Consider the following 24,408-nt stretch of genomic DNA (forward strand, 5'->3'; position numbering starts at 1 on the left):
CTTGGGGATTGTAAGGATTGTTTGGACATGAAATATTTTAGTTATCATTTGTAGTTCGACATAGCCAAAATAATGACTATTATTTGCCTTGAGAAATCATGCTTCCTCCACCCATGGCCTCCCCTATGGTTTAGAAAATCCCCAATGTAATACAACTTTCCATGTGAATTTTCCCCCTACCCTCTTTCTCAATGATTCCCCCCCTCCCCCGGGCCCATCCATATTTCATTTATGTTTTGGCCCCCCTTATAACAATTTCCTGGCTCCGCCCCTAGGTGCAGCATATTTCCATATAACCAGTATTGATATGCTACATGGTTACGATTGGCCATGAGTAACACACCGATAGGTGATTCAATGGGTGTTTAATAATATTTCCATTTATTTAAGGGTAAATTATAGATATGTACCCTGTACCTTGGGATAGTGACAAATAGGTATCCCAAAGTTTAAATTGCAACACTCAGTATCTTGAGCTCTCAAAAACAAACACTTAGGTTCATCCATTAGTATTTCATCAGTTAAACATTATATAATATCAAAAATACCATTTTCGTGTATTTTTTAGATCATTTTGTGGAGTAAAATCATCACTAGAGAATGCCATCATCGGAAAATTTGAATTTACATGTGAAAATGTCATCGTGGGGAGATGTTTGGTTATCTAAAAATGATCTCAGCAATACACAAAGGGTATTTTTGGCATTATGTAATGTTTAACTGACGGAATACTAATGGATGGACCTAAGTGTCTATTTTTGAAAGTTCAGGGTACTCAAGTGTTGCAATTGAAAGTTCTGGATACCTATATATCACTACCCCACTGTAATATACCCTTTAATAAATGTTTTATATGACATCTTTATTGATAAGCTAGAAAAGCCGCCGGCTTGAAAGATCGAATATATGTATGTATGTTAGCCAAGCTTTTTATTGGTCGAGCACAAGCTCGAAAAACTAATTAAGCTTAATCGAACTTAAGCTTGAACTATTCAATTACTACTTTACCATTAGGCGTCACATAAGCTAAATAGTAAAAACCATTGGGGAAAGCATCAAAAAGATAATCTCCCAATAGATATCTCACACAACCTAGGAAAAATGTTTTTGATAAATGGTTTAACCAAATAACATTTCAAACTCCAATGAAAAAAACACTTGTGTGGCACCAAATTTATGCCAATTTTTAAATAAACAATAATGAAACCAAACACCATCTCAATCATTGCTCCAATACATAATTACAAATACATCGAGCACTTTCTACAAACCTATATAAGTAAATTAGTTATACTACCCTTGTATTTTCTGACAAATGCTTTAACCTCTTTTATACTTTCATCTATTCAATTTGTCGTTTGATATTATAAAGCGGATTTAGCTTGGTTTTGGTGCAAGTCAAAAAAGCTAAAATTGATTTTATAAACTTCAACTTATATTTTGACCCTAATTTACTTGCACGTGCCTTTTACACTAGTTAGTCTAGGATGGGTGAAGACTATGGAATTACTGTTGCACCCCTTTTATCTTTTTTAGACTGAAAAATACACATTTTGTAGACCAGCATAGTGCTGACTTTTCTACCAGCAATGCTTTAGGTTTTATTCTTCTTTCGGTATAAATGCTTTAGGTTGGAGGCTGCAGTGTGTTATTTAGTTTGTCTTTCTCTTTGTTTGTGTTCTATTTCCTTGGTGTGCTTGTGCTAATGAATATTTTCTTAACCCTCACACCCCTAAGAAAAAAAAAGGCCCTTCAATTGTACCAAAGAATCAAACTTCATTTGCCTCTCCAAGTGAACAATGAATATGTAAAAGGGAGTATTTCATCTTCATCTCATATATCGATAAACTAAGAACCTTAAGGGGGCGTTATAAAAAATTGCAAAGTATCGATTGATATATATCATATCAAGGGCTTTCCGATATGCCCTTACAGGGAGAATTTCAACTTTCGAGGGGTAAATCAGTCTTAAACCGACTTCTTTCAACCAGTTTCAGAAAAAAAAAAAAGGAAAAACCAAAGATACAAGCTGATATGCTGGCCTGCGGCCTGTGTTGATATTTTGAACATTGCTTAAAACAATTATTGCTTTCTGAAATCAAATCAACTTATTCTTGCCTTTCAAAACCAAAAACAGAGCTAAAAAGAACCTAGTTACCCAATAATGACATCTTTCTCAACGAGGGACTCCCCACTCCCCACGGCAACTCCACATGACACACCATCGTGATTGATGGGTCATATTTTGCTTCCATTCCCATGTTCAAATGTTTAAGAGGGATTTGCAAGTTCAGCAACTGAATGTGGATTAAAAACTGATCCAACTTTCTTGCTGATTAATCACTGGATACTCATGAAAAATTGAATCGGAATCAATAGGCTCATGAGCCCAAAAAAAGGTCATGTAAAGAAATATTCTGCGCCTTCTCTGTCGCCTTCAAATTATCAGTATACACAAGTTCATCGTTTTGGAGAGCATTCTGTGTTGATTTTGATCCTTTCCTGAGAACAGAGACACCTTGCTGTGTCCAAGCAAATACACTTTTCAATTTCACCCGAAACTTTTTAGGTTGACAAGCACATTCAGAAATATACTAATTACTTAATAAAAACAATAATGATAATGCATTATGTTAATTTACTAGTTATCCAATAAAACCATTACAATTTAGAAGAGTAGCCTTGTGACCCATGTCCAGATAAGACTGCAACTGCTGTATCTGCCATATCTGCCAAAACTACACTCTTCAGTCAGTCCTGGTCTGATGATGTAACAAGAGATTCCGCCATTATTTACGACTTTGCCACCTCATCTTAAGTAGTTGCAAGAAAGATCTCAGCATGAATCATACTACAGGGAAGACAAATTCATCACAATGTAGGACGTATTCTGAAATCTGAATAATCTAATATTACCCTTGAAAGTTGAAATGAAAATAATGACGAATTAAGGGCTCAAAGGTTAATCCATGAAGGCGACATGTTTCATAATGTCAGTGTTCTCAGAATCATCTTGGGATCATCTCCTTCTGTAGTTCTGCATTTTTTGTCATGTATCGTCCAATAAAATTTCAACTTTTTGAGGTGAGAGCGTACAGTATCTTTATAACTACACGTCTTTATGTCCAGTGAGGTGTCCTGTAGTAACTCCACTCGATTCCTTAATTCCTTTCTTGATCAATTTCAATATATCCATGACCTGTCTGAGGGCATACATTACAACTGAAACCAACATAAACCTCCAAACAGCAAGCATATAATTGCAGAGATGGTGTGAAATTGCAAAATGAGTGCTGATGCTTCTTCTGAGGTTTAATTAATAATCTTCAGACTAATCACAGTCTCTTATTTAGTCCAAAATTCTATATAACAAGGGTATACTTCGAAGTGGGGAAAGCATCTAGATACATTTTTCTGATCTGCATGGTCTTCTGAAATCTGAAGCACATTTTGAGAGAATTTTGCTTAAATTTCTAAGGAAGCTACAAGCTAGTGGTCTTGGTCTGGAAAGCTAACCTCTTAACCCAGGCAGTGCATGGAACGTTTTTCATCTCTTCCTTTGACCAGATATGTCCCATTCGTCTGAATTCTCCAACCCCTGTGATTTTCTTTACCAGTAACACATGATCAAGTCATTTTTGTTAATAATGAAATTGAGTGAAAGAAAGAACCCGACTCTTGTGCAACCGTCAAGAGCTCTATGGTACCCGAATACAGATACTGGTATGGATATGGGTAGGGTAGAAAGGTATATTATCTACATTTCCTAAAATTTTAGAGATGGATGCAAGTATATATTGGTATGTGCACATCATGCTTTTATATCTTGTTTTTGAAGACAAGTTTCATTTCTCACAGCTTATATCTTGTCAAATGTGATTAAGTTTCCAACATATACAGATGTTTTGTAGTATTATCTTTTTATTTTTTGGTGAGAAAAAAATATTCATTCAAGAGAAAGGAAACGAACAGCACAACAGCAAAGAAGAGAGGACAGACAAACAAACATAGAAAAGGAAAGCTACCCTACGGGGGATTTTAACAGCCAGCAGACAAATCAAAATTTAAAGCATACTGGATGCACTCTGGGGGAGCCCAATAAAGAGTATCCTGGCCATTCAAACCCGAAGAGGACAAGAGGTGGGCAGGCACATTTGCATCCCTTCTAACAAACTGAAGAGAAACAGAGCTTCCGCACAACCTATAAATGTCTTCTGGGATAGACCACACAGCAGGAGGGCAATCAAAACAGCCAGCAATGAGAGTGTTAATAGCAGTACTGGAATCACTTTCAATTATCACATTTGAAAAGACCCAGGTCAGTCAACAAAAAACAACATTGACGGATTGCATAACATTCAACATACAGGGGAGAGGAAGCTTTAAAAGGACCCATTTTCCCAACCAAAAAGGAGTCATTGTTAGATCTGATAACAAAGCCATAACCACCTAATCTAATCCTAACAAAGCTTCCATCAGTGTTCACTTTGACCAAGCTTGGCTTCGGAGGATTCCACAAAAACAGAGGAGAAACATCATCCGTAGAAGGAGACAATCCTGTTGAGCCTTGTAGGGAAACTTTCTTCACTTCCTTCATCATCCTGTTTGAAGGCAAGATAGTTACATAAGGATTAGGAGTAATATCATTGAAAATATAGTAATTCCAGCTTTCCGTATGCACCAAATCAGATAGCTGAGAGAGTTATTGGCATTATCATCGGACAAAATCCGAACCATGATCACATTGCTCTAACAACCATTTCCACCAATTGCGAGCACACCGGATGATGGAGAATTTAAAAAGGATATGGTGAGGTTAGTGATGGAGCGCGATCCGGCCGGTCTTAGCTGTCCGCGGCCTTGCTTCCGAACGGGGTAGCAGGGAACCTGAAACGGAGGAGATGGGGAAGCTCCGGGGGGAACCCGGTGTAGAGGCTCCGAAGCTCAAGTTAGAATCCTTCAAAAGCAAGGTAATACCAGATAGCGCAAAGTTTGCATACCTCTGTTGTCGGGGGGCAGGGGGCTCTTATAATCACTTCGTGCACTCGTCCCGAGGCCTTTGTCAGGTCAGGTATGATTACCCTTGTGCTTGTCAATTCGGTCGTCGTCCTTTCTGCTGAGACAAAACCATCACTGCCTAACCGTCTATCTAACTGGAGATGGCGGTGTCAGTGGCGGTGGCAGGTGGCCGTTTAGAGTGCTGCCGCCAAACGTCAGATCCCAAGTCAGTTAGGCGCGGCGCCCTCGGGCACGAACTTCCTTAGTGTCAGGCATGGTACGACTTGTTTGGTTTTGGTGCCAGGTGATGCGAAGTGCTGAGCGAGGCGGTCTTGAGCTCGGAGGTATCTATAGGGCAGGTCAGTTCGGCGAGGTGTATCCCGAGCTGTTACAAAGTGGGTCAGTTCGGCGAAGTGTATCCCGAGCTGTTACAAGGTGGGTCAGTTCGGCGAAGTGTATCCCGAGCTGTTACAAGGTGGGTCAGTTCGGCGAAGTGTATCCCGAGCTGTTACAAGGTGGGTTAGTTCGGTGAAGTGTATCTCGAGCTGTTACAAGGTGGGTCAGTTCGGCGAGGTGTATCCCGAGCTGTTACAAAGTGGGTCAGTTCGGCGAAGTGTATCCCGAGCTGTTACAAGGTGGGTCAGTTCGGCGAAGTGTATCCCGAGCTGTTACAAGGTGGGTCAGTTCGGCGAAGTGTATCCCGAGCTGTTACAAAGTGGGTCAGTTCGGCGAAGTGTATCCCGAGCTGTTACAAGGTGGGTCAGTTCGGCAAAGTGTATCCCGAGCTGTTATAAGGTGGGTCAGTTCGGCGAAGTGTATCCCGAGTTGTTACAAAGTGGGTCAGTTCGGCGAAGTGTATCCCGAGCTGTTACAAAGTGGGTCAGTTCGGCGAAGTGTATCCCGAGCTGTTACAAAGTGGGTCAGTTCGGCGAAGTGTATCCCGAGCTGTTACAAAGGGTGAGTTTGGGCCCCCGGTAGGTTGTTCAGTCCGCTCGTGTCCCCTTGTTCCCGCCTAGGCTTGGCCCCTTTTGCCGAGTTGTTGTTTCTGCCACGTGTCACGTAATAGAGAGGTCGGGCCAAATCTTCCTTCATCAATTGCCCCCCACTCCTTGCGCCGGGGGTCTTGCCATGGTGCGGGGAGTTTTGCGAGGTAGCAGGTGGATTTGTCCCGTCCTTCGAACCTTCACTGCGCGAGTTGCTTTTGCTAGGGTTCTTTCGGTTTCCGAGAAGGCTGGAAACGTGCTTACTCAAGAACGCTGGTGGTTGTGACAGCGCGCGTTTTAAATTTCAAACCAATTCGTGCCGCTAGGACGTGACAGCGGGTCATTTCGAAAAGGCACGCCACTGCTGTACGTGCGCGGGTGACTGTCAGGGAGACGTGTGGCGCGTCAGTTTCGGAAAGACGCGTGTCGAAGCGACGTCGGTTTCAAAAAGACGTGCGCTGATGTTTCGCTTTTTTCGGAAAGACGTGCGCCAATCATGTCTCGACCTTAAGGGTTGTGCGGTCAGTAAGAACGTGGGTCGTCGGATCGTCTTCGGTCTGCACGGTCGATTCTTGGTTACTGTAGCTATAAATAGTGGGGGACCCCGGTCGGTTTGTCACTTCTGCGGTTTGTCTACTGAGTTCGCGTCCAACCTTTCAGCTCGCGTCCAAGTCTTTTCCAGCTCGCGTCAAGGCTGGTTATACAGTCTTCACAGTTCTTTGGCTTGTTCTTCAAACTTTCTGGTGAGTACTTTCCTGAATCCATCTTTTCCCCAATGTCTAGCTTTGATAGCTCAGACAATTCTTCGAGTAGGGCCGACGTAGGTTCCACCAACCGAGCCGTGTCCCCCGACTGCCTCAGTGATCCTGAGGTGGAGCTTGAGGACTATGAACCAGTAGGCCGAGTCGCTTCGGGCAGTTTGGCGTCTACCTCCCGCCGAGGTCGGATGCTAGACAGGTTTGGTCCTTCGACCATGACGCCTGAGGGGCTTCAATCCATACTTATGTCTTACAATCTTCCTGGGGGGTACACATATTTTATTCCTTTGGGTAGCTTTCCTTGGGAACACGGTCCTGACGAGATCGTGATTTTTCGAGAGCAGCTCGCTGCGGGGTTGCGACTTCCTTTCCATCCCCTTCTCGTCGAAGTCATAAACCACTTCGGTGTCACCATTGGCCAGCTTCATCCGAACTCTATTTGGAACCTGGTGGGGACAGTTTCCCTTTTTTGCGAGCATAACTTCCCCTTGGACTTAGAGATATTCTCCTCTATCTTGATGCTCAAGAGACAGGCGGGTTCTCTTCCTGGGGGGAGACGGGCATATTACCTTTCTCCTCGCCAGGGTTTTAAGCTTCTGCACGATCTTCCTAATAAGGTCCCGGCGTAGAAGCGGGACTACTTCGGCGTGCGAAGTGCACAAGGATGGCCCTTTCAGACCGGGTGGGGTGAGGCCACTCCCGATTTAGGCATGACTCTCGATAAAGAGACGGTGAAGGGCCTCCGGCAATGGGCACGACAAGGTTTAAAGTGCCACCACTACTTAACGGAGGCCAAGCTTATTGCAGCCGGCCTGAGTTCGGGTAGGTTTCTAGCTATGCGGTTTTCTTGCTTGCTCTGTTCTTTTAGTCCTTTCTGATGGCCAATGTACTGTTTCTTGCAATGGAATATATATGTCTTTTTCCCCGTGTTCTTCTTCCCCGAACTGATTCTTTGTCTGCCACTTTGTCCGGGTTATTAAATTTCCGTGGTCTGTTCTGCCGCGAACTGGTTTTTTGCCGAGCTGATAATATGCTCTTCTTTGCTTGTCTACGCCGAAGTTCCTCTTGGCTTGCATCGTGGCACATAGGACCTGATTTCATCCACTTCGCTCGGTGGTTTATAGGTAGTATCGCCTTAAGTTCACGATGTTCCATGCTCGAGGTACTCGTTTGCCTTCCAAGGTTTCGAGTTCGTATGCCCCCCTGAGCGCTCTTTTTACTTTATAGGGCCCTTCCCAATTAGGTCCAAGCTTGCCCACGCCGGGTTCGGGCACCATAATCTTACGAAGGACCAGGTCGCCGACTCGGAAGCTTCGTTGCTTTACTCTGCTATTGTAGTAGCGAGCTACCTACTGCTGGTATGCCGCTGTTCGGATGTGCGCGAGATCCCTTACCTCGTCCAGTAGGTCAAGGTTGGTACGTAACTCGTCTCCGTTCGTCGTATGTTTCTAATCGCAATGTTGGTATTTCGATTTCCGTCGGGATCACTGCTTCAGTGCCGTAGGTGAGGTTGAAGGGGGTTTCTCCCGTGGCTTTTTTTTCGGTAGTTCGGTGAGCCCATAAGACACTTGGTAGCTCTTCGGCCCACAATCCCTTAGCTCGATCCATACGTGCTTTCAGTCCGCGTAGGATGGCTCTGTTCATTACTTCCGTCTGACCATTTGCCTGGGGGTGCGCGACTGACGTGAAATTTTGCCGAATCCCCATGTTCTGGCACCACTCTTGGAACTTGATATCCTCGAACTGTTTTCCGTTGTCGGAGATTAGTACCCGAGGTAACCCGAACTGACATACTATGTTCTTCCAAAAGAAGTTCTGTATGTTTCGAGCCGTAACAATTGCCAGAGGTTCGGCTTCTATCCACTTCGTAAAGTAATCTACTGCAACAACTAGGAATTTTCTTCCACCTGTTGCTAGTGGGAATGGCCCCAGGAGGTCGATGCCCCATTGTGCAAAGGGCCACGTGCTGGCGAGGTATTTGAGGTCGGAGGCAGGTTGATGGTGGATATTGGCGTGCTTCTGACACTTGTCGCATTTTCTGACGAGCTCGACAGCTTCTGCCTTCATCGTTGGCCAGTAGTATCCTTGTCGAAGTGCTTTTTGGGCGAGTGCTCTGCCCCCCAAGTGTCCGCCGCACAGGCCTTCATGAGTGTCGCGGAGTACGAACTCGGCTTCGGCAGGTCGCAGGCAACGCAAGTAGGGGAGCGTGTACGACCGTCGGTATAACCGTTCATCTATTATGACGTATTTGGCTTCCTGGCGCTGCACCCTCTTGGCCGCATTGCGTTCTACAGGGAGGGTTCCGTCTATCAAGAAGCTCGCAAGTGGGTCGATCCAGCTCGGCTCTGCCTCCAAGACGGGAGCGACCTCCTCTGTCCCCTCGAGAATACTAGGCCGAGGTAAGTCCTCTATGTATACAGTTCTCATATTGTTGTGACTTGTACTGGCTAACCGGGACAGGGCGTCGGCCTCGGCGTTTTTTGACCTCGGGATTTGCCTAATGATGTGTGGCTGGAAGTTGAGCAGGGCTTCTTTTACTTTGGCCAAATATGCGATCATAGAGAGATCGCGTGCTTCGTACTCGCCGGTAACTTGGTTCACCACGAGCTGAGAATCGCTGCAGATGACCAAGTGTTTTGCCTTTACCTTTCGCGCTAGGTCCAGCCCGGCGATCAGTGCTTCGTACTCTGCCTCGTTGTTGGATGCCGCGAACTCAAAGCGTAGTGCGTATTCTAATTTTGTGCCGCCCGGGCCGCACAAGACTATTCCAGCTCTGCTGCCTTGCCAGTTCGAGGAACCATCCACGTGAAGGATCCAGGGCTCCTCATCCCAGTTTGCGCTTCGCCTGACCAGGAGAGATGCCACACTGGCTGCTACTTCACGGGGTTCGGACTCTATGGGCTCGGGATCTCCGGGTCCGCCCGAACTAGGGGCCTCGGGCTCGACCTGTGGGGCTTCATGGCTGAAAGTGCACTCGACGATAAAATCTGTCAAAGCTTGGGCCTTAATAGCGGTTCTCGGTTTGTACTGGAGGTTGTACTCGCTGAGTTCGATGGCCCATTTCGCCAGTCGACCGGAAACCTCGGGTTTGAGTAAAACTTGTCTAAGAGGTTTGTCAGTCAGGACGATGACGGTGTGAGCCTGGAAGTATGGGCGGAGTTTCCGAGCTGCTATTACTAGGGCGTATGCTAGTTTTTCTATCTCCGGGTACCTTGCCTCTGCTCCCTGCAAAATTTTACTAACATAATAGATGGGTCGCTGGACCCGGTCTGTTTCTTTTATTAGTACCGAACTGACCACCTCGTCGCTTGTCGAGAGGTACAGTTCTAAGACCTCGCCCACCTCGGGCCGGGCTAAGGTTGGCACACTAGCGAGGTAACCTTTTAGTTCGTCGAACGCGATCTGGCAGTCCTGGGTCCACTCGAACCCTTTGCCTTGGATTGCCTTGAAGAAGGGTAGGCAGCGGTCTGCTGATTTGGACAAGAAGCGGCTTAGAGCGGCTATGCAGCCGTTTAGCCTCTGAACCTCTTTTACTTTCCGAGGTGGTCTCATATCTAGAATGGCTTTTATTTTGTCCGGGTTGGCCTCAATACCGTGCCAATTGACAATGTACCCTAGGAACTTGCCCGAGGTGACGCCGAAGACACATTTGTTGGGGTTCAACTTCATGCTAAACTGACGCAGGATTTGGAAAACAGAATCTAAGTCTTGTATTAATTCTTGTGAAAACTGAGTCTTAACGACCATGTCGTCTACATAGCACTTCTTCGTACCAATTAGGGGCCGAAGGGCATGACCTTGTAGCAATACAGGCCGAACTCGGTTATAAAGCTGGTTTTTTCCTCATCGGATGGGTCCATCCTAACTTGGTTGTAGCCCGAGTAGGCGTCCAGGAAGCTTAGCAACTCGTTTCCCGAGGTTGCGTCCACTAGGCGGTCAATTCTGGGGAGGGGGAAGCAATCTTTCGGGCAAGCTCGGTTCAGGTCGGTATAGTCGACGCACATGCGCCACTTGCCGCTTGCCTTTTTTACCAACACCGGGTTGGCCACCCAGCTCGGGTAATGGACTTCCCTTATGAAGTTTGTTGCGAGGAGCTTCTCGACCTCCTCGTCGACCTCTCTCCAGCGTTCTGGGGCTAAGTTGCGTTTCTTCTGTCTAACGGGTCTGACTACAGGGTCAGTATTAAGTTTGTGAGTTATCAGTCCGGGGCTAATGCCGGGCATGTCGGCCGCAAACCAGGCAAAAATATCTAAATTTTGAAGTAAAAAACTCACCAGTTCGGTTCGTAGGGGATCCTCGATGGAAGCTCCGATGCTTAGTGTGCGAGCTGGGTCCGTAGCTGAAGTCGGGATTGCGACAGTTTCCTTCGTGGACGAAGCTCGTTCCTCACCTTGCTTCGCAGGTCGCTCCAGTTCGAGGTCGTCGGCCGCATTGGTTTTTCCCTTCAGGGCGGCAACATAACACTTGCAGGACTCGAGCTGGTCGCCCCGCGCTACCCCTACACCGAAGTCCGTATGGAACTTCATGGCCAAATAGTAGGTGGAGACCGCCGCCCGTAGGATATGCGTGATCGGCTGCCCTATTATGGCATTGTATGGGGAGGGGGTCGCGACTACCAGGAAATCATGGTTGAGTCTGATTGTACAAGGTCATGTGCCAACTTCCACAGGGACGGTTACTTTTCCGAGGGGCCTGACTTCCTCTCCGCTGAAACCCACCAGGGGAGTGTTCGCGGGCTTCAGCTCGCTCCTCTGTAACTGCAGCTGGTCAAATGCTGATTTGAAGAGGATGTCCGCTGAGCTGCCCGAATCTACGAGTACGCGCCTGACCTCGAAGTCGTTGATCCTTAGTTTAATGACATGCGCGTCATCATGGGGGTAGTGGACCCCTCGCGCGTCGTCCTCCGTGAAGAAGATTGGTTCTTCGGTCTTTGGTCTCTTTGGGATTTTCCGTTCTTCGAGGGACGCTTCGCGAACTGAAGTCCGGGCTGCTGCCGAGGTACACCCCGCTACCACCGAACCTCCCACTATTACATGGATGGATGGTTCCCTGAACTGGCCTCTCTTCCGGAGGCTGCTTCTGCAACGGTTCGACAGGTCTGTTGGTAGACTCGGGGGCATCCTTTTCGTGCTCCCCTTGCCGACCTGCCTTATTGTTATTATTGTTGTGCTGTACAAGGTTTCTCAAGTATCCGCGACGGATGAGCCCCTCTATCTCGTCCCGGAGGTTATTACACTGTTCGGTGCTATGACCATGGTCTCTATGGAAACTACAATACAAATTCTTATTTCTCTCGTTCGGATTTCCCTTTAGGCGAGGTGGCCACTTAACGTACGGGGCATCTTTGATCGTCATTAAGATCTCCGTCCGCCTCATGTTTAACGGCGTGTAGTCCGTCCGAACTGCTAGGGGGGCCCAGAACGACTGGTTCGGCTTCGTCTCCCGGGTCGGATTTTTTCTATTCACTGGGTTGGAGAGCTCGCCTTCTCTCTTTCTTTTCTCGTTCTCGCCTTCGATTCGTTGGTTGATTTCTTCCTCTGTCCTCATGAACTTATCCGCGAGTTTGAGGAATTCGGCCACGGTTGCGGGCTGGTTGGCCACCATGTGCCATTTGAATTCTTTGTGCGTCACCCCTCTTTTGGCCGCCGCGAGCTGCACTGCGGGGTCCAACCGCGGTATCTGCAAGCATGCTTCGTTGAATCGCTTGATGTAGCCCCGAATGGATTCTCATTCTCTTTGGACTACTCCGAAGATGCTTTCCTCTGTTTTGGGGCACTGTTGGTTGGTGACGAAGTGTGTGGTGAAGACCTGCACGAACTGGGCCCAACACTTTATCGACCCGGGGGCCAGGTTCCTGTACCAAGTGCGGGCTACCCCCCTGAGGGTGGTGGTAAAGACCACGCACATGCACGATTCGCTGGCCCTGGCGAGGTGCATTTGGGACTGAAAGGCGTCAACGTGGTCGTTGGGGTCGAAGGACCCGTCGTACTTGTCCAGAGGTGGGAGCTTGAAGTCTCTGGGTAAGGGGACCGCCAGGAGTTCCGATGCGAGGGGGGAAGGAACTAAGAGAACCGGGGCAGCCCCTACCTCGTCTGAGCTCGTGTCTTTGCCTCTGAATTCCGACAAGGCACGGGTGGCGGTTCGGCGACTTCGCCGGCGCCTTCGCTGTTGAGCGGGCCTTGTACTGGCGCTGCTGGCCTCCGTGTTACCGAGCTCGATGGGCCCAGAATGCTGGTAGTCTGCCGCCAGGGCGCCGAATCGGTTTTCAGTGAGCGGGAGCTCGGGCTTGGAGCGCCGGGGTGCCGACCTCGCGGGCGAGGTTCCCGACCCGCCTGCGGGTTGCGAGTCGGGGATGACACTTTTCTCCCTTCGGCCTGGGGACGAGGCCTGGCTGTTAGGGTGGTTCTGGGGCCGGGAGGCCTTCGCCTGGTGGGGGCGTCCATCCTGCGGGGAGGCCTTGACCGACCTCGGAGCGGGGTGGCGAGGTGGAAGTAGTGGTTGGTTGAGTGGCAATTGGGGGAACTGCTGTTAATAGTGATACTGGGAGATGTTGTGCAGTACTTGGTGTTGGTGCTGCTGGAACTGTTGCATTTGGGCTTGCATTGCCCGCATGCACTGCATCAGGTCCTCCAACCGGTTTTGGCTGGCTTCTAGGGGGACGGCAGTCGGTTCAGTGAAGGTTGTCTCAATGGGGAGAGGAAAGGGGATGCTTGTGGTAGGAGGGTTTACGGGTGCCACTGCTTGTGGCGCGTTCAAGCTGGGGATCCCATCCGCCGAAAGGGGGATGGTGAACTGTCCAACGCACGCCACGGGGACTTGAAGTTGTTCCCTGGTGGCGTTTGTCTCCGTGCCACGTCCGGTATTGCTGGAGTAGGCCATGAGTGTTGGGTTTTTTTGAAGAAAAGGGGTTATCGAAGTTTGGAGGGAGGATTTTTGAAGCGTGTTCCCACAAACGACGCCAATTGATGGAGCGCGATCCGGCCGGTCTTAGCTGTCCGCGGCCTTGCTTCCGAACGGGGTAGCAGGGAACCTGAAACGGAGGAGATGGGGAAGCTCCGGGGGGAACCCGGTGTAGAGGCTCCGAAGCTCAAGTTAGAATCCTTCAAAAGCAAGGTAATACCAGATAGCGCAAAGTTTGCATACCTCTGTTGTTAGGGGGCAGGGGGCTCTTATAATCACTTCGTGCACTCGTCCCGAGGCCCTTGTCAGGTCAGGTATGATTACCCTTGTGCTTGTCAATTCGGTCGTCGTCCTTTCTGCTGAGACAAAACCGTCACTGCCTAACCGTCTATCTAACTGGAGATGGCGGTGTCAGTGGCGGTGGCAGGTGGCCGTTTAGAGTGCTGCCGCCAAACGTCAGATCCCAAGTCAGTCAGGCGCGGCGCCCTCGGGCACGAACTTCCTTAGTGTCAGGCATGGTACGACTTGTTTGGTTTTGGTGCCAGGTGATGCGAAGTGCTGAGCGAGGTGGTCTTGAGCTCGGAGGTATCTATAGGGCAGGTCAGTTCGGCGAGGTGTATCCCGAGCTGTTACAAAGTGGGTCAGTTCGGCGAAGTGTATCCCGAGCTGTTACAAGGTGGGTCAGTTCGGCGGAGTGTATCCCGAGCTGTTACAAGGTGGGTCAGTTCGGCGAAGTGTATCCCGAGCTGTTACAAGGTGGGTCAGTTCAGCGAGGTGTATCCCAAGCTGTTACAAAGTGGGTCAGTTCGGCGAGGTGTATCCCAAGCTGTTACAAAGTGGGTCAGTTCGGCGAAGTGTATCCCGAGCTGTTACAAGGTGGGTCAGTTCGGCGAAGTGTATCCCGAGCTGTTACAAAGTGGGTCAGTTCGGCGAAGTGTATCCCGAGCTGTTACAAAGTGGGTCAGTTCGGCGAAGTGTATCCCGAGCTGTTACAAAGGGTGAGTTCGGGCCCCCGGTAGGTTGTTCAGTCCGCTCGTGTCCCCTTGTTCCCGCCTAGGCTTGGCCCCTTTTGCCGAGCTGTTGTTTCTGCCACGTGTCACGTAATAGAGAGGTCGGGCCAAATCTTCCTTAATCAGTTACACCCGAACCAAGAGGCCCTTGCATGATCACATGATAGCAATGCATGAGTGACAGACTCAGATTCCTTCTCACAAAGAACACATTGAGAATCAATTGGCATCCCTCGATGGGCTAATACATCTTTAACAGCGATGCTGTTCAAGCAACGCTCCCAATAAATAATTTGATTTTTGGGGGGGTTTTTAAGGACCAAGTTTTTTTTTTCCAAAGCTTGGATTCCATACTACTGTAGGGTTCTGAGAAGGATTGCTTTTTGACCTGATGGAAAGCTAAAGGATACACAGATCTAACTGAAAAATTACCTTTTGCATCTGGAGTCCACATTAGCTTGTCTGAGACACCTAGTCTAGGAAGATCCAGACCACTAATTTTGCTAGCAATAAACGAATTAAAATTTTCCTGAATTTTACCAATGTCCCAAGTAATATTTTGAGAGTCAATAAGGTCATTCACTTTTGAAAGGGAGAGAGAGTTGATTCTAGGTCTTATAGGTTTGAATTCTGGCAAGTTTGGGACCCAAGGAACCTCCCAGATATCTAAATTCTCACCATCAGAAATCTTCCAGCAAGCCCCGAACTTTAGAATACCTCTTCCTGCTAGCAGGCTTTTGAAACCCCAGGAGGGGTTTGAAGGAGCCCTTGCAGACCAGAAACTCTTATTTATCAAATACTTGTAAGAGATGATTTGGGCCCACAGACTATTTCTGTTAGTGCTGAATTCCACGCCAACTTTGCTAGTAAGATTAGATTGAAGGGTTGAGGATCTTTAAAGACAAGACCCCAAAAAATTTACTGTTATACATCCTGTCCCAACTAATCCAATTAATTTTCTTTTGTTCCTTGCTCTTACCGCACGTAAAATTTCTTTGAAATTTAACTAACTGATTACATATGATCTTTTGTAGTATTATCTGGGTGCTATACAGGCTAATATCAAAAAACATTAGAAAGAGACAGAGCAGAAATAGATAGAAATATATTATATATAATTGGCTATTTGATTGAAACCCTAGGCCTAGGATCCCTCCCAGCACCCCCCTCCCCCCCATACAAGAAAATAACTTCCACCTCTACCCTGTTTCTCTAGCAACAGTGTCAGCTAGATCCTTTGATGATCTCCATACCCACCTGAACAAGTTGTTCACCTGTTGAAGTTCCATTTAAGACCGCAGTGAACAACAAAACAAACTTCATACCATTGATTGTCCCTCCTGTGGTGCAGCAAAGTGAGCCAGAAACCTTGAGGTGTAAAATTATTAGATTTGGTAGTCCAGGATAAGTGCTTAAATAATTGAAAACACTTTGGTCCAAATTAACAAAATACAAAATTTAGCCCACTGGTCTATCTGTAAAAGCCTCTCAAAAGCAAAGATCCATGTTTACATGGAATGATATTCTCAGGGCTCAGTTAACATACATTAATGTTCAAGGCAGGAAATGGTGTTCCCATGCCTATGTTCACAGTTTCCATTAAAAAGATGTTCAATAAATATTGAGGGCAGAAAAAGACATGAGAATAATCTTCCTTGTCATTATAGAAAACTTCCACTTCTTATGGTCGAACCAAGTCCAGGACATACAATAAAGATTTATTTCCAATCTTAGGCCATGAATTGGATTACTATTTGCTAGTTATAGATTCAGTGAGTGTAAGCAAAAATAATACTATGATGCATAGTAACATGGACTAGAAGAGATAGGAGCAGGGCAAAAAGGACTTGCGTGGAGGCAATAAGAAATGATTTAAGCACCCATAAGTTAACAATGGATATGGCACAAATGGAATGGCGGAATAGGATTCAAGTAGCCGACCCCATATAGTTGGGGCAAGGCTTAGATGATGATGATGCATAAGGATATGTAGTGTTTTGTTATTTTTTTAGCAAAACAAAAGAAGATAATCACTATTCACTAATTTCTTACAAGTTATTGTAGAGAGATTAGGCCGAATGGGCCTTAGTTTTGTTCAGTTATTTTCTTTCTCTATTTCTGCTGTAGTAGGCTGCCTTTATGGGCCTTAAATACTTTTATTTCTTATGTTCCTTGCATCAACCGCCTAAATAGGGGCACCCATGTAATTTTCTATTTTATTTATTTCAGCATATATAAAGTGATTAGGGGATAGAGAGAGAGACACGATTCAGCTCTCTTCTCCTCCCCTTTTCTTCCACTTTCTTCTTCTTTCTCTTAAACAGCAAAAGCTAAGGCATGGACAGCTTGTTCCCCCATCTCCAAGTGAGCCTCTAACACTTCCAATCACTAAAGAGAGGACAGGTCCTATATAACCATCACCGGTACCCTCATTCCCAGACCTTGACCTACCTGTTGCCATAGGAAAAGGTAAACAAAAATGTACTGTTCACTGCATTTCCAAACACCTCTCTTACAGTTTGTTGTCTCCTTCCTATAATTCCTTCTTAGCTTTCATTTCAGCCCAACCTGTTCCTAAGAATGTATCAGAAGCCTTGTCTAATCCATAATGGAGGGATGCTATGAGAACCGAGATTGAAGCACTTCGTAAGAATAATACTTGGGATATTGTAGACTTACCTACTAGGAAGGAGCCTGTTGGTTGTAAATGGGTTTACACTATAAAGTATCATGCTAATGGACAGATTGAGAGGTATAAAGCCCGCCTTATTTCCAAAGGATATATTCAGGTCTATGGGATTGATTATGATGAGGGCAGATTTGGCCCTCCAGTAAAATTGTGACACGTGGCACCTCGTGACAACTAGGAAAACACCCAGCCAACAAACTTACGAAGTTGGTGGCCCACCCGAGCACCAGTCTGGCCGGCCTGGCGCGACCTGCGCGCGTGCGGCCTGCGCAAACTGCGCGCGGCCTAGCGCGCGGCCTGCGCGACCTGGCCGACTTGGACCAGCCTAGCGCATGATCCGGCCAAGGCGTCAGCTTGACGACCTGATCTAGACACTGACTCGCCGACTGACATAGGCGCCGACCTGACGACCTAGCCTAGACACTGACCCGCCGACTAACGCAGGCACCCCTCTGACAACCCGGCCCAGGCGCCGACCTGGCCGCCTGACACAAGCGCCAGCCTGACGACCTCGAGGAGTTCACCACCGTACCTCGGTTCTGACAGGATGCGACGAGTCTTACCGTTTGGAGGCTTTTCACCCACCTAACCCGCGAGGACTCCGGTATATAAAGACCTCACCCCCCAAAGGGGAAGAGGAGGAAAAAGAAAGGGAAGTAACCCTGCTCTCTAGCTCTCTCATATTATCTTCAAAGCTCTCTACAATAAGAGTGCTAACTTAAGCATCGGAGAGCCCCCACCGGGAAAGTACCCCCGGGACCTCTGATTCAGTTCTTGTAGGTCCTTCAGCTCCCGCCGCCTACGAAGAGGAGGAAAAGATGTAGTTCTCGGAAGTCCCTCAACTCCCCCCACCTACAAGGAGGAGGAAGAGATGGAGTTCTCGGAGGTTCCTCAACTCCTGCCACCTACAAAGAGGAGGAAAAGATGAAGTTCTCGCAGGTCCCTCATCTCCCGCAGCCTACAAAGGAAAGAAGACCACCTCATGCTGAGGGCAGTCGGATTGCGCCGCACCAGGGAGCTCCAACATTCTCTAAGGCATCGACCGCCTAGTAGGGAGTTCGCCAGGCAGTTTGCCCCCAGGCAGTTCGTCCCCAGGCAGTTCGCCACCAGGGGGTTCGCCACCAGGCAGTTCGCCCCCAGGCAGTTCGCCACCAAGGCAGTTCGCCCCCAGGCAGTTCGCCACCAGGGAGTTCGCCACCAGGCAGTTCGCCACCAAGGCAGTTCGCCCCAAGGCAGTTCGCCCCCAGGCAGTTCGCTACCAAGGCAGTTCGCCACCAAACAGTTCTCCCCCAGGGAGTTTGCCACCAAGTAGCTCGTCACTAAGGTACGCCACCACCGGGTCGAATAACGAGGTACTTTGCCAAAAAATTTTACATCACAAAACATTGGTACGTGGCCAAAAACGGTTACATCAGATTATATGGAAACCTTTTCTCCAGTGGCTAAGATGACATCTATGAAGGTTCTGTTACCTTTAGCAGTGAGATATGATTCGCCTCTTTATTAGTTTGATGTCAAAAATGCCTTCTTTAGTGGTGAATTGACAAAAAAGGTGTATATGTCCCTTCCCCATGGAATGTATGGTAAGGATATGCAAAGTAAGGTGTGCAAATTGAAGAATCCCTTTATAGACTTAAGCAGTTCCCTTTGTGCTTGGTTTGATAGATTTCAGATTGTACTTATTCAATTTGGTTATAATCAAACACAGTTAGACCATACTCTATTTGTAAAGAGGAAAGCTTCACATGTCATCTTCCTCATTGTATATGTGAATGACATTATTGTCACAAGTAGTGATGCACAAGAAATTCATGATCTCAAATGCTTCCTTAACTTTGAGTTTGAGATTAAAGATTTGGGGGAGTTGCGGTATTTCTTGGGCATTGAGGTTGCCAAATCTAAAGAGGGGATTTTCATCTCCTAGCGAAAATATGTGCTGGACCTTCTCACTAAGACTGGGAAGCTTGGCCAACAAGGGAGTTTTCCAGAGATTGTTGGGGAAGCTTCTATACCTGTGTATGACATGACCAAACATTTCCAATGCTGTGAGTGTGATTAGCCAGTTTATGCATGCTCCTATAGATACACATATTGCTGCTGCAGAAAGGGTGTTGTCATATCTTAAGGGAACTCCCAGGAAGGGTATACTCTTTGATGCTAAGCATGGTCATATGAAGTTAGAGGCATATACAGATGTTGACTGGGCAAGTAGTATAGTTGACAAAAGATCCATGTCAGGTTATTGTGCCATGGTGGTTGGAAATATCGTCTCCTGGAGGAGTAAGAAGAAGTTTGTTGTTGCTCGATCTCCAGCTAAGGCAGAGTATAGGACTATGGCCCATGGGGTTTCAGAGTTGTTATGGCTAAGATCACTCATAGAAGAGATGGGAATTTATTATGATAGGTTGTTGATGTTGTAATGTGATAATTAGGCTGCCATCAACGTTGCTCATAACCCGGTTCAGCATAACAGAACCAAACACATTGAGGTAGATAGGCACTTCATATGAGAGAGAGTGGCCTCAGGGGAAGTGTGTCTCCCTTTCATCTCTTTAGAGGAACAACTAGTAGATATCTTGACCAAGGGAGTTCCTAAGGCGAAGCTCCAACGCTATGTAAGCAAGCTGGGCATGATTGACATCTATGCTCACCTTGAGGGGGAATGTAGAGAGGTTGGGCCAAATGGGCCTTAGTTTTGTTCAGTTATTTTCTTTCTTTATTTCTGCTGTAGTGGGCTGCCTTTATGGGCCTTAAATACTTTTATTTCTTATGTTCCTTGGATCAGCCACCTAACTAGGGGCATCCATGTAATTTTATCCTATTTATTTATATAAAGTGATTAAAGGGGAGAGAGAGAGAGAGAGATGATTCAGATCTCTTCTCCTCCCCTTTTTATCCACTTCTTTTTCTCCTGAACAGCTTCTTCTTCATTATTTCTTCTTTATTTTCTTGTTTTACAATCCAGATATTGTTGGACTGGTTTTCTTATGTTATGACAATATTACATAGAGACGTCCATGGTTATCCAGGGGGAGGGTTAATTTATATTTACATGCATAATATGCTAACTGATGGGCTACATAGCTATCAGCATGTTTCAGATGTGTAAAATTTACAAGATCAAAAGTACTGAGTCCAAAATATGACTTCGCTGTAGCTGTTCTATCCATATACTATGAGTGTATACTCCTCTTATCTTGTTGATCAAGTGCTCTGCATCTGAGAAGACTTTTGATGTTGTAATTCCTCTCTCTTTCTCTCTCCATACCTCTAGTCCTGCTATGACATGCAGTATCTTGTTCTTTTGTGTTTATGCATCTAGCCATCTTCTAGTCTTTTTATCATACAAAATTACAAACAGAAATGTGACATTAACTCAAGCACAGAATGGTTCAAGCAACCATATATCATTCAATGATCTATTTTTATCTTTTTGCTTTTGGAAAATACTGCTCCGTTCTTTCATCTCTTTCTACTTAGATGTGGTTAAAGGTATAATTTTCACCACTCTGGCATAAATTATCATTCAGTGGCATTCTAGGTCATAATATTTAGTACTGCTACTATTGGCCTATGGAAGGGAACAAGAGGGCTGATATATACCTTCTGTTACATTGAACCATGAGTGCAGTCAATGTCCATTATGGCTTCACTGGACACAGGCTGATATATATCTTCTCTGATGAGGTTGCCAATGTTATAAGTTTCTATGGCCTCGTCCCATTCCTTAGCCAATAGCCATTTCACATAGGAAATTTGTATGTACATCCTCCCTTATTAAGGCCCTCTGAATTAAGGTAAAACTCTGAGTCCCCCCCCCCCCCCAAAAAAAAAAGGGAAGAAAAAAATCAGATTGCTTAAAGACAATATAATGAATCTGTGTTGTGGCTCTTGACATCATCCCTTATGAGGTCCTCATAATTTATAAACAGTTTGTGTTTAGATGAGGAGCCCTTGGAAATGCTCCCTTTGTTCTCGATATCCTGACATTCCTCTGATGTTGAACCATGATTTCTATCAAAATCTTTCACTGCTTCGCAAAAAACAATTTAATACATCCTTTCTGTTGTGGCTTTCAATGTTACAGTTTCCTATGTCCTTATTCCATTCCTCAACCATTTCCTTGAATCACATGCATTTTTCCTTATTAGGATCTCTGTGTCATAATTATATAATTCAAGGAGCAGTTCCTTTACCAACCCTCTAAAAATATTTACTTGAATCTCTTTATTATCATGCATTTCAAATTTAATCTTAAGCAAAGCATGAATAGCCACAATTTTGTTGTTTTCCAACTTCGACCTTGATAAACTTTTTCTTGGAGAAATCTTGTTTTTACGAAAACTTCAACAATCATTAAAAGGTACTCACCTTGTCATCCAATTTAATAATATCATCCAGTCTAATGAAAACATCCAGGATTCTTTGCTTCAGGCTGTCAGGGTCTTTATCTTTTCTTAAGGATGAACTATTTTCTCGAAGATTTTATCCCTTCAGCCAATTCAGCTCTTCACTTCTTTTCTTTATCATGGATTCATGATTCCTTATCACCTTGTAAAGAAAGTGGCTTACCTGCCTTGCTGGGTCCTCTTTTATGTTTCTCTTTTGGGTATTCTAGACTTACTAGTATTTCAACCTTCTGATAAGGCATGGTTAGACTTTTGACTTTTTTTTTTGTAATTCACAGGGAATGGGAATGTGATCACCTTCAGCGATTGGGTTCCCTCTTGGGGAATTCAAATTTATAGGAACAGTATGAAGTTTTGTATTTATTTGAGAATTCAGATGGAAAGGCAGCAGCTTTGACAAGTTTGATCTACATCATGCATCAACTAACCAACAGCTCAAGTTCATTATGCAAGATTGTAATCCAACTCTTGCCCAGCTTTTTTCCCCTTTCTCCTTTCCACTTCAGAATTCTCTTGAATATCCCTCAGGATACCCTGTAGCATTATTGCAATTTTGTCTTTCTTGATTGCCCACCTTGCACAAGGAAATATCATTGTCCATTTCGAAAGCAAGATAAAATGTTTCTTTTGGAATATCTATATGTCAATCCATCTTGAATCCTGAATCCTGAGATTGCTATTCTTTTTATTTTTGGAACAATTTGGAGTATCAGATTTACAACCTTTATCGCTATCATATAATTCAGATTCATTTTTATTTCCTTCTCCACTACTTCTGAATCAGATCCACAATCTGCATTATTGGAAGTGCTGTTGCTCATTGTCCTCATTCTCTTCCACTCTCAAGTTTTTGTCTAATATTCCAGAACTGTTGATTTGCAGAGTTCTTTAATTCAAAAAATTTACATCTCCATCGACCCGTTGACCCAATTGCTGAGAATGAGTTCCTGCAACTAATTGTTCTTTCAGGCTTGAGGTTAGAATGCAAACTACATAATTGCATATCTTCCAATTCCAAAGTCAATTCATTTTCCAAATCTCTTGGTTAATTCTCTATCCTTCTCCAGAATAGCAATCTCAGTTTCCACCAGCCGTTACCTCTTAATTCTATTAAGCTTGTCACAAGTTTTTCTTGTTCATTGCTGCTCGCAACCACATACCTATCAGTATCTTCCTGCATAAACTTTGAACACCACTGCAGTTGCATCACTGCTAATATGCAGAACCTTGGTATGTATATCATTCAAGCTCTCTATATCTCTTTTTGTTAGAGCATACTTTCTCAAGTGATTCTTCGATAGTTTACTATCCCAATCATAATTGAATCAGCCACCATTCCCAGAAACCCTAGACATGCAACTCAGGCCATCAAAAAACTCATCCATTTTCCACGTTTTACCAACTATAATATCTAAGAATATAAGCACTGCTTGTGCTTGCAGAAGACCACAGAATTATCTATTCCTACTTACAAGAGACCTGCCTAATAATCAAGGAAATGGTAAACAAATTCAAGGAAAATAAGAAAACGGATGCATCCGCACCTTCGCCACTCCAAGCATCAAAATAGTTCATCAAAGAAGAAGAATAATTAATCCCACAAAGAGTCAATAAAAATATACTCATAAATAGATAGACTAGAACTCCCCACAGTCCAAACAAACAGAAGAATTCATCAAAGCAAAAAGAACCAGTAAACGAAACCTCAAAAACCGAACGGTTTCAGGAAGTGAGGTCATAAATCCTTCAAGTCAATAGAAATCCTAATCAACACATGCAGATAAAAATGAATATGAGAGGACATTAATTACTAAAATATTGCAGGAAAATTGATGAATGAAAGGTTAATGCAATCTTTTTCCCCCATTATAAAATGACCTTTTCTAAGAATTAGTTGAAACCGGCTTGGCTTTTCGCAATCAAAACTGAAATCTCTTTCTCCAGTTCTCTCTATTTCTTCTCATTCATTTGAAATTCAGTTATCTGCATCTCGTCGTCAGTTAGGAGTAAGAATGGACATTCCCATATAATTTCTTTGGAATCATCATGTGGTACGATAGAAATAGGCACATGTAAGCCGTTTGATGAGTAGACCCTCTACCATGTGTCCTCTTTCTGGAGAAAGTGAGAAACCAGAAGACGTGGCTGACCAAAAATCTGGAACGACCAGGAAGATCTATCTTTTCAAAACTTAGATATAAAATGTGATCATCAGATGAGCGGCCCAAAATAAGGAAAAGGAGTAGCACCATCTATATACAAAATACAGGCTAACATATAGACCAAAAGCGTGCATCTGACATCTGAAGCTGCTTATAGACTGTCATTACCCTCTATAAACAAAAGACTGGATGGTTGTTTTGTGAATTTTGTCAAAAGAAAGTTCAGAACCTTGTTCTTTCGGTCTACCTAGTCCTAGAGAAAAAGGAGAAACGAAGGCCACCATGATCAGCGTTCTTGCTCAGGTGAGCGTCTCTCTCTCTCTCTCTCTCTCTCTCTCTCTCTCTCTCTCTCTCTCATATTTTAGCCAACGCTATTATCTCTTTACCTCTTACCCCATGTCGCATTTTGTCCGCTTCCATTTGTATTTCCCAACCATATAAATCTATTAATTTTCCTTTTTATTCCCTTTTTCACTTGCATTTCGTTCAATTTTAAAAG

General features: G+C 45.3%; 1 protein-coding gene and 1 long non-coding RNA gene across 2 annotated transcripts in view; one reads left to right on the plus strand and one right to left on the minus strand.

Annotated features, from left to right (window-relative positions):
• Nucleotides 1-2,891: 2,891 nt before the first annotated feature.
• LOC148868409 (uncharacterized) lies at nt 2,892-23,758 on the minus strand. The gene is made up of 3 exons (XR_016108049.1): nt 23,626-23,758; nt 3,517-3,598; nt 2,892-3,199 (listed from the first exon to the last, which is right to left on the minus strand). It is a non-coding gene; the product is annotated as an uncharacterized LOC148868409 (long non-coding RNA).
• The window catches only part of LOC148868410 (zinc finger, C3HC4 type family protein), a 29,193-nt gene continuing 8,183 nt past the window's right edge, over nt 3,399-24,408 (plus strand). The window contains exons 1-2 of the mRNA XM_088973392.1: nt 3,399-3,723; nt 22,026-24,212. Coding sequence (XP_088829518.1) covers nt 24,192-24,212 — 21 coding nt within the window. The 5' untranslated portion in view covers nt 3,399-3,723; nt 22,026-24,191. The remainder of the gene's footprint in view (nt 3,724-22,025; nt 24,213-24,408) is intronic.

Source organism: Nelumbo lutea, chromosome 2 (assembly GCF_056320005.1).
Source record: "Nelumbo lutea isolate HS-2025 chromosome 2, American lotus-T2T, whole genome shotgun sequence".
NCBI lineage: Eukaryota > Viridiplantae > Streptophyta > Magnoliopsida > Proteales > Nelumbonaceae > Nelumbo > Nelumbo lutea.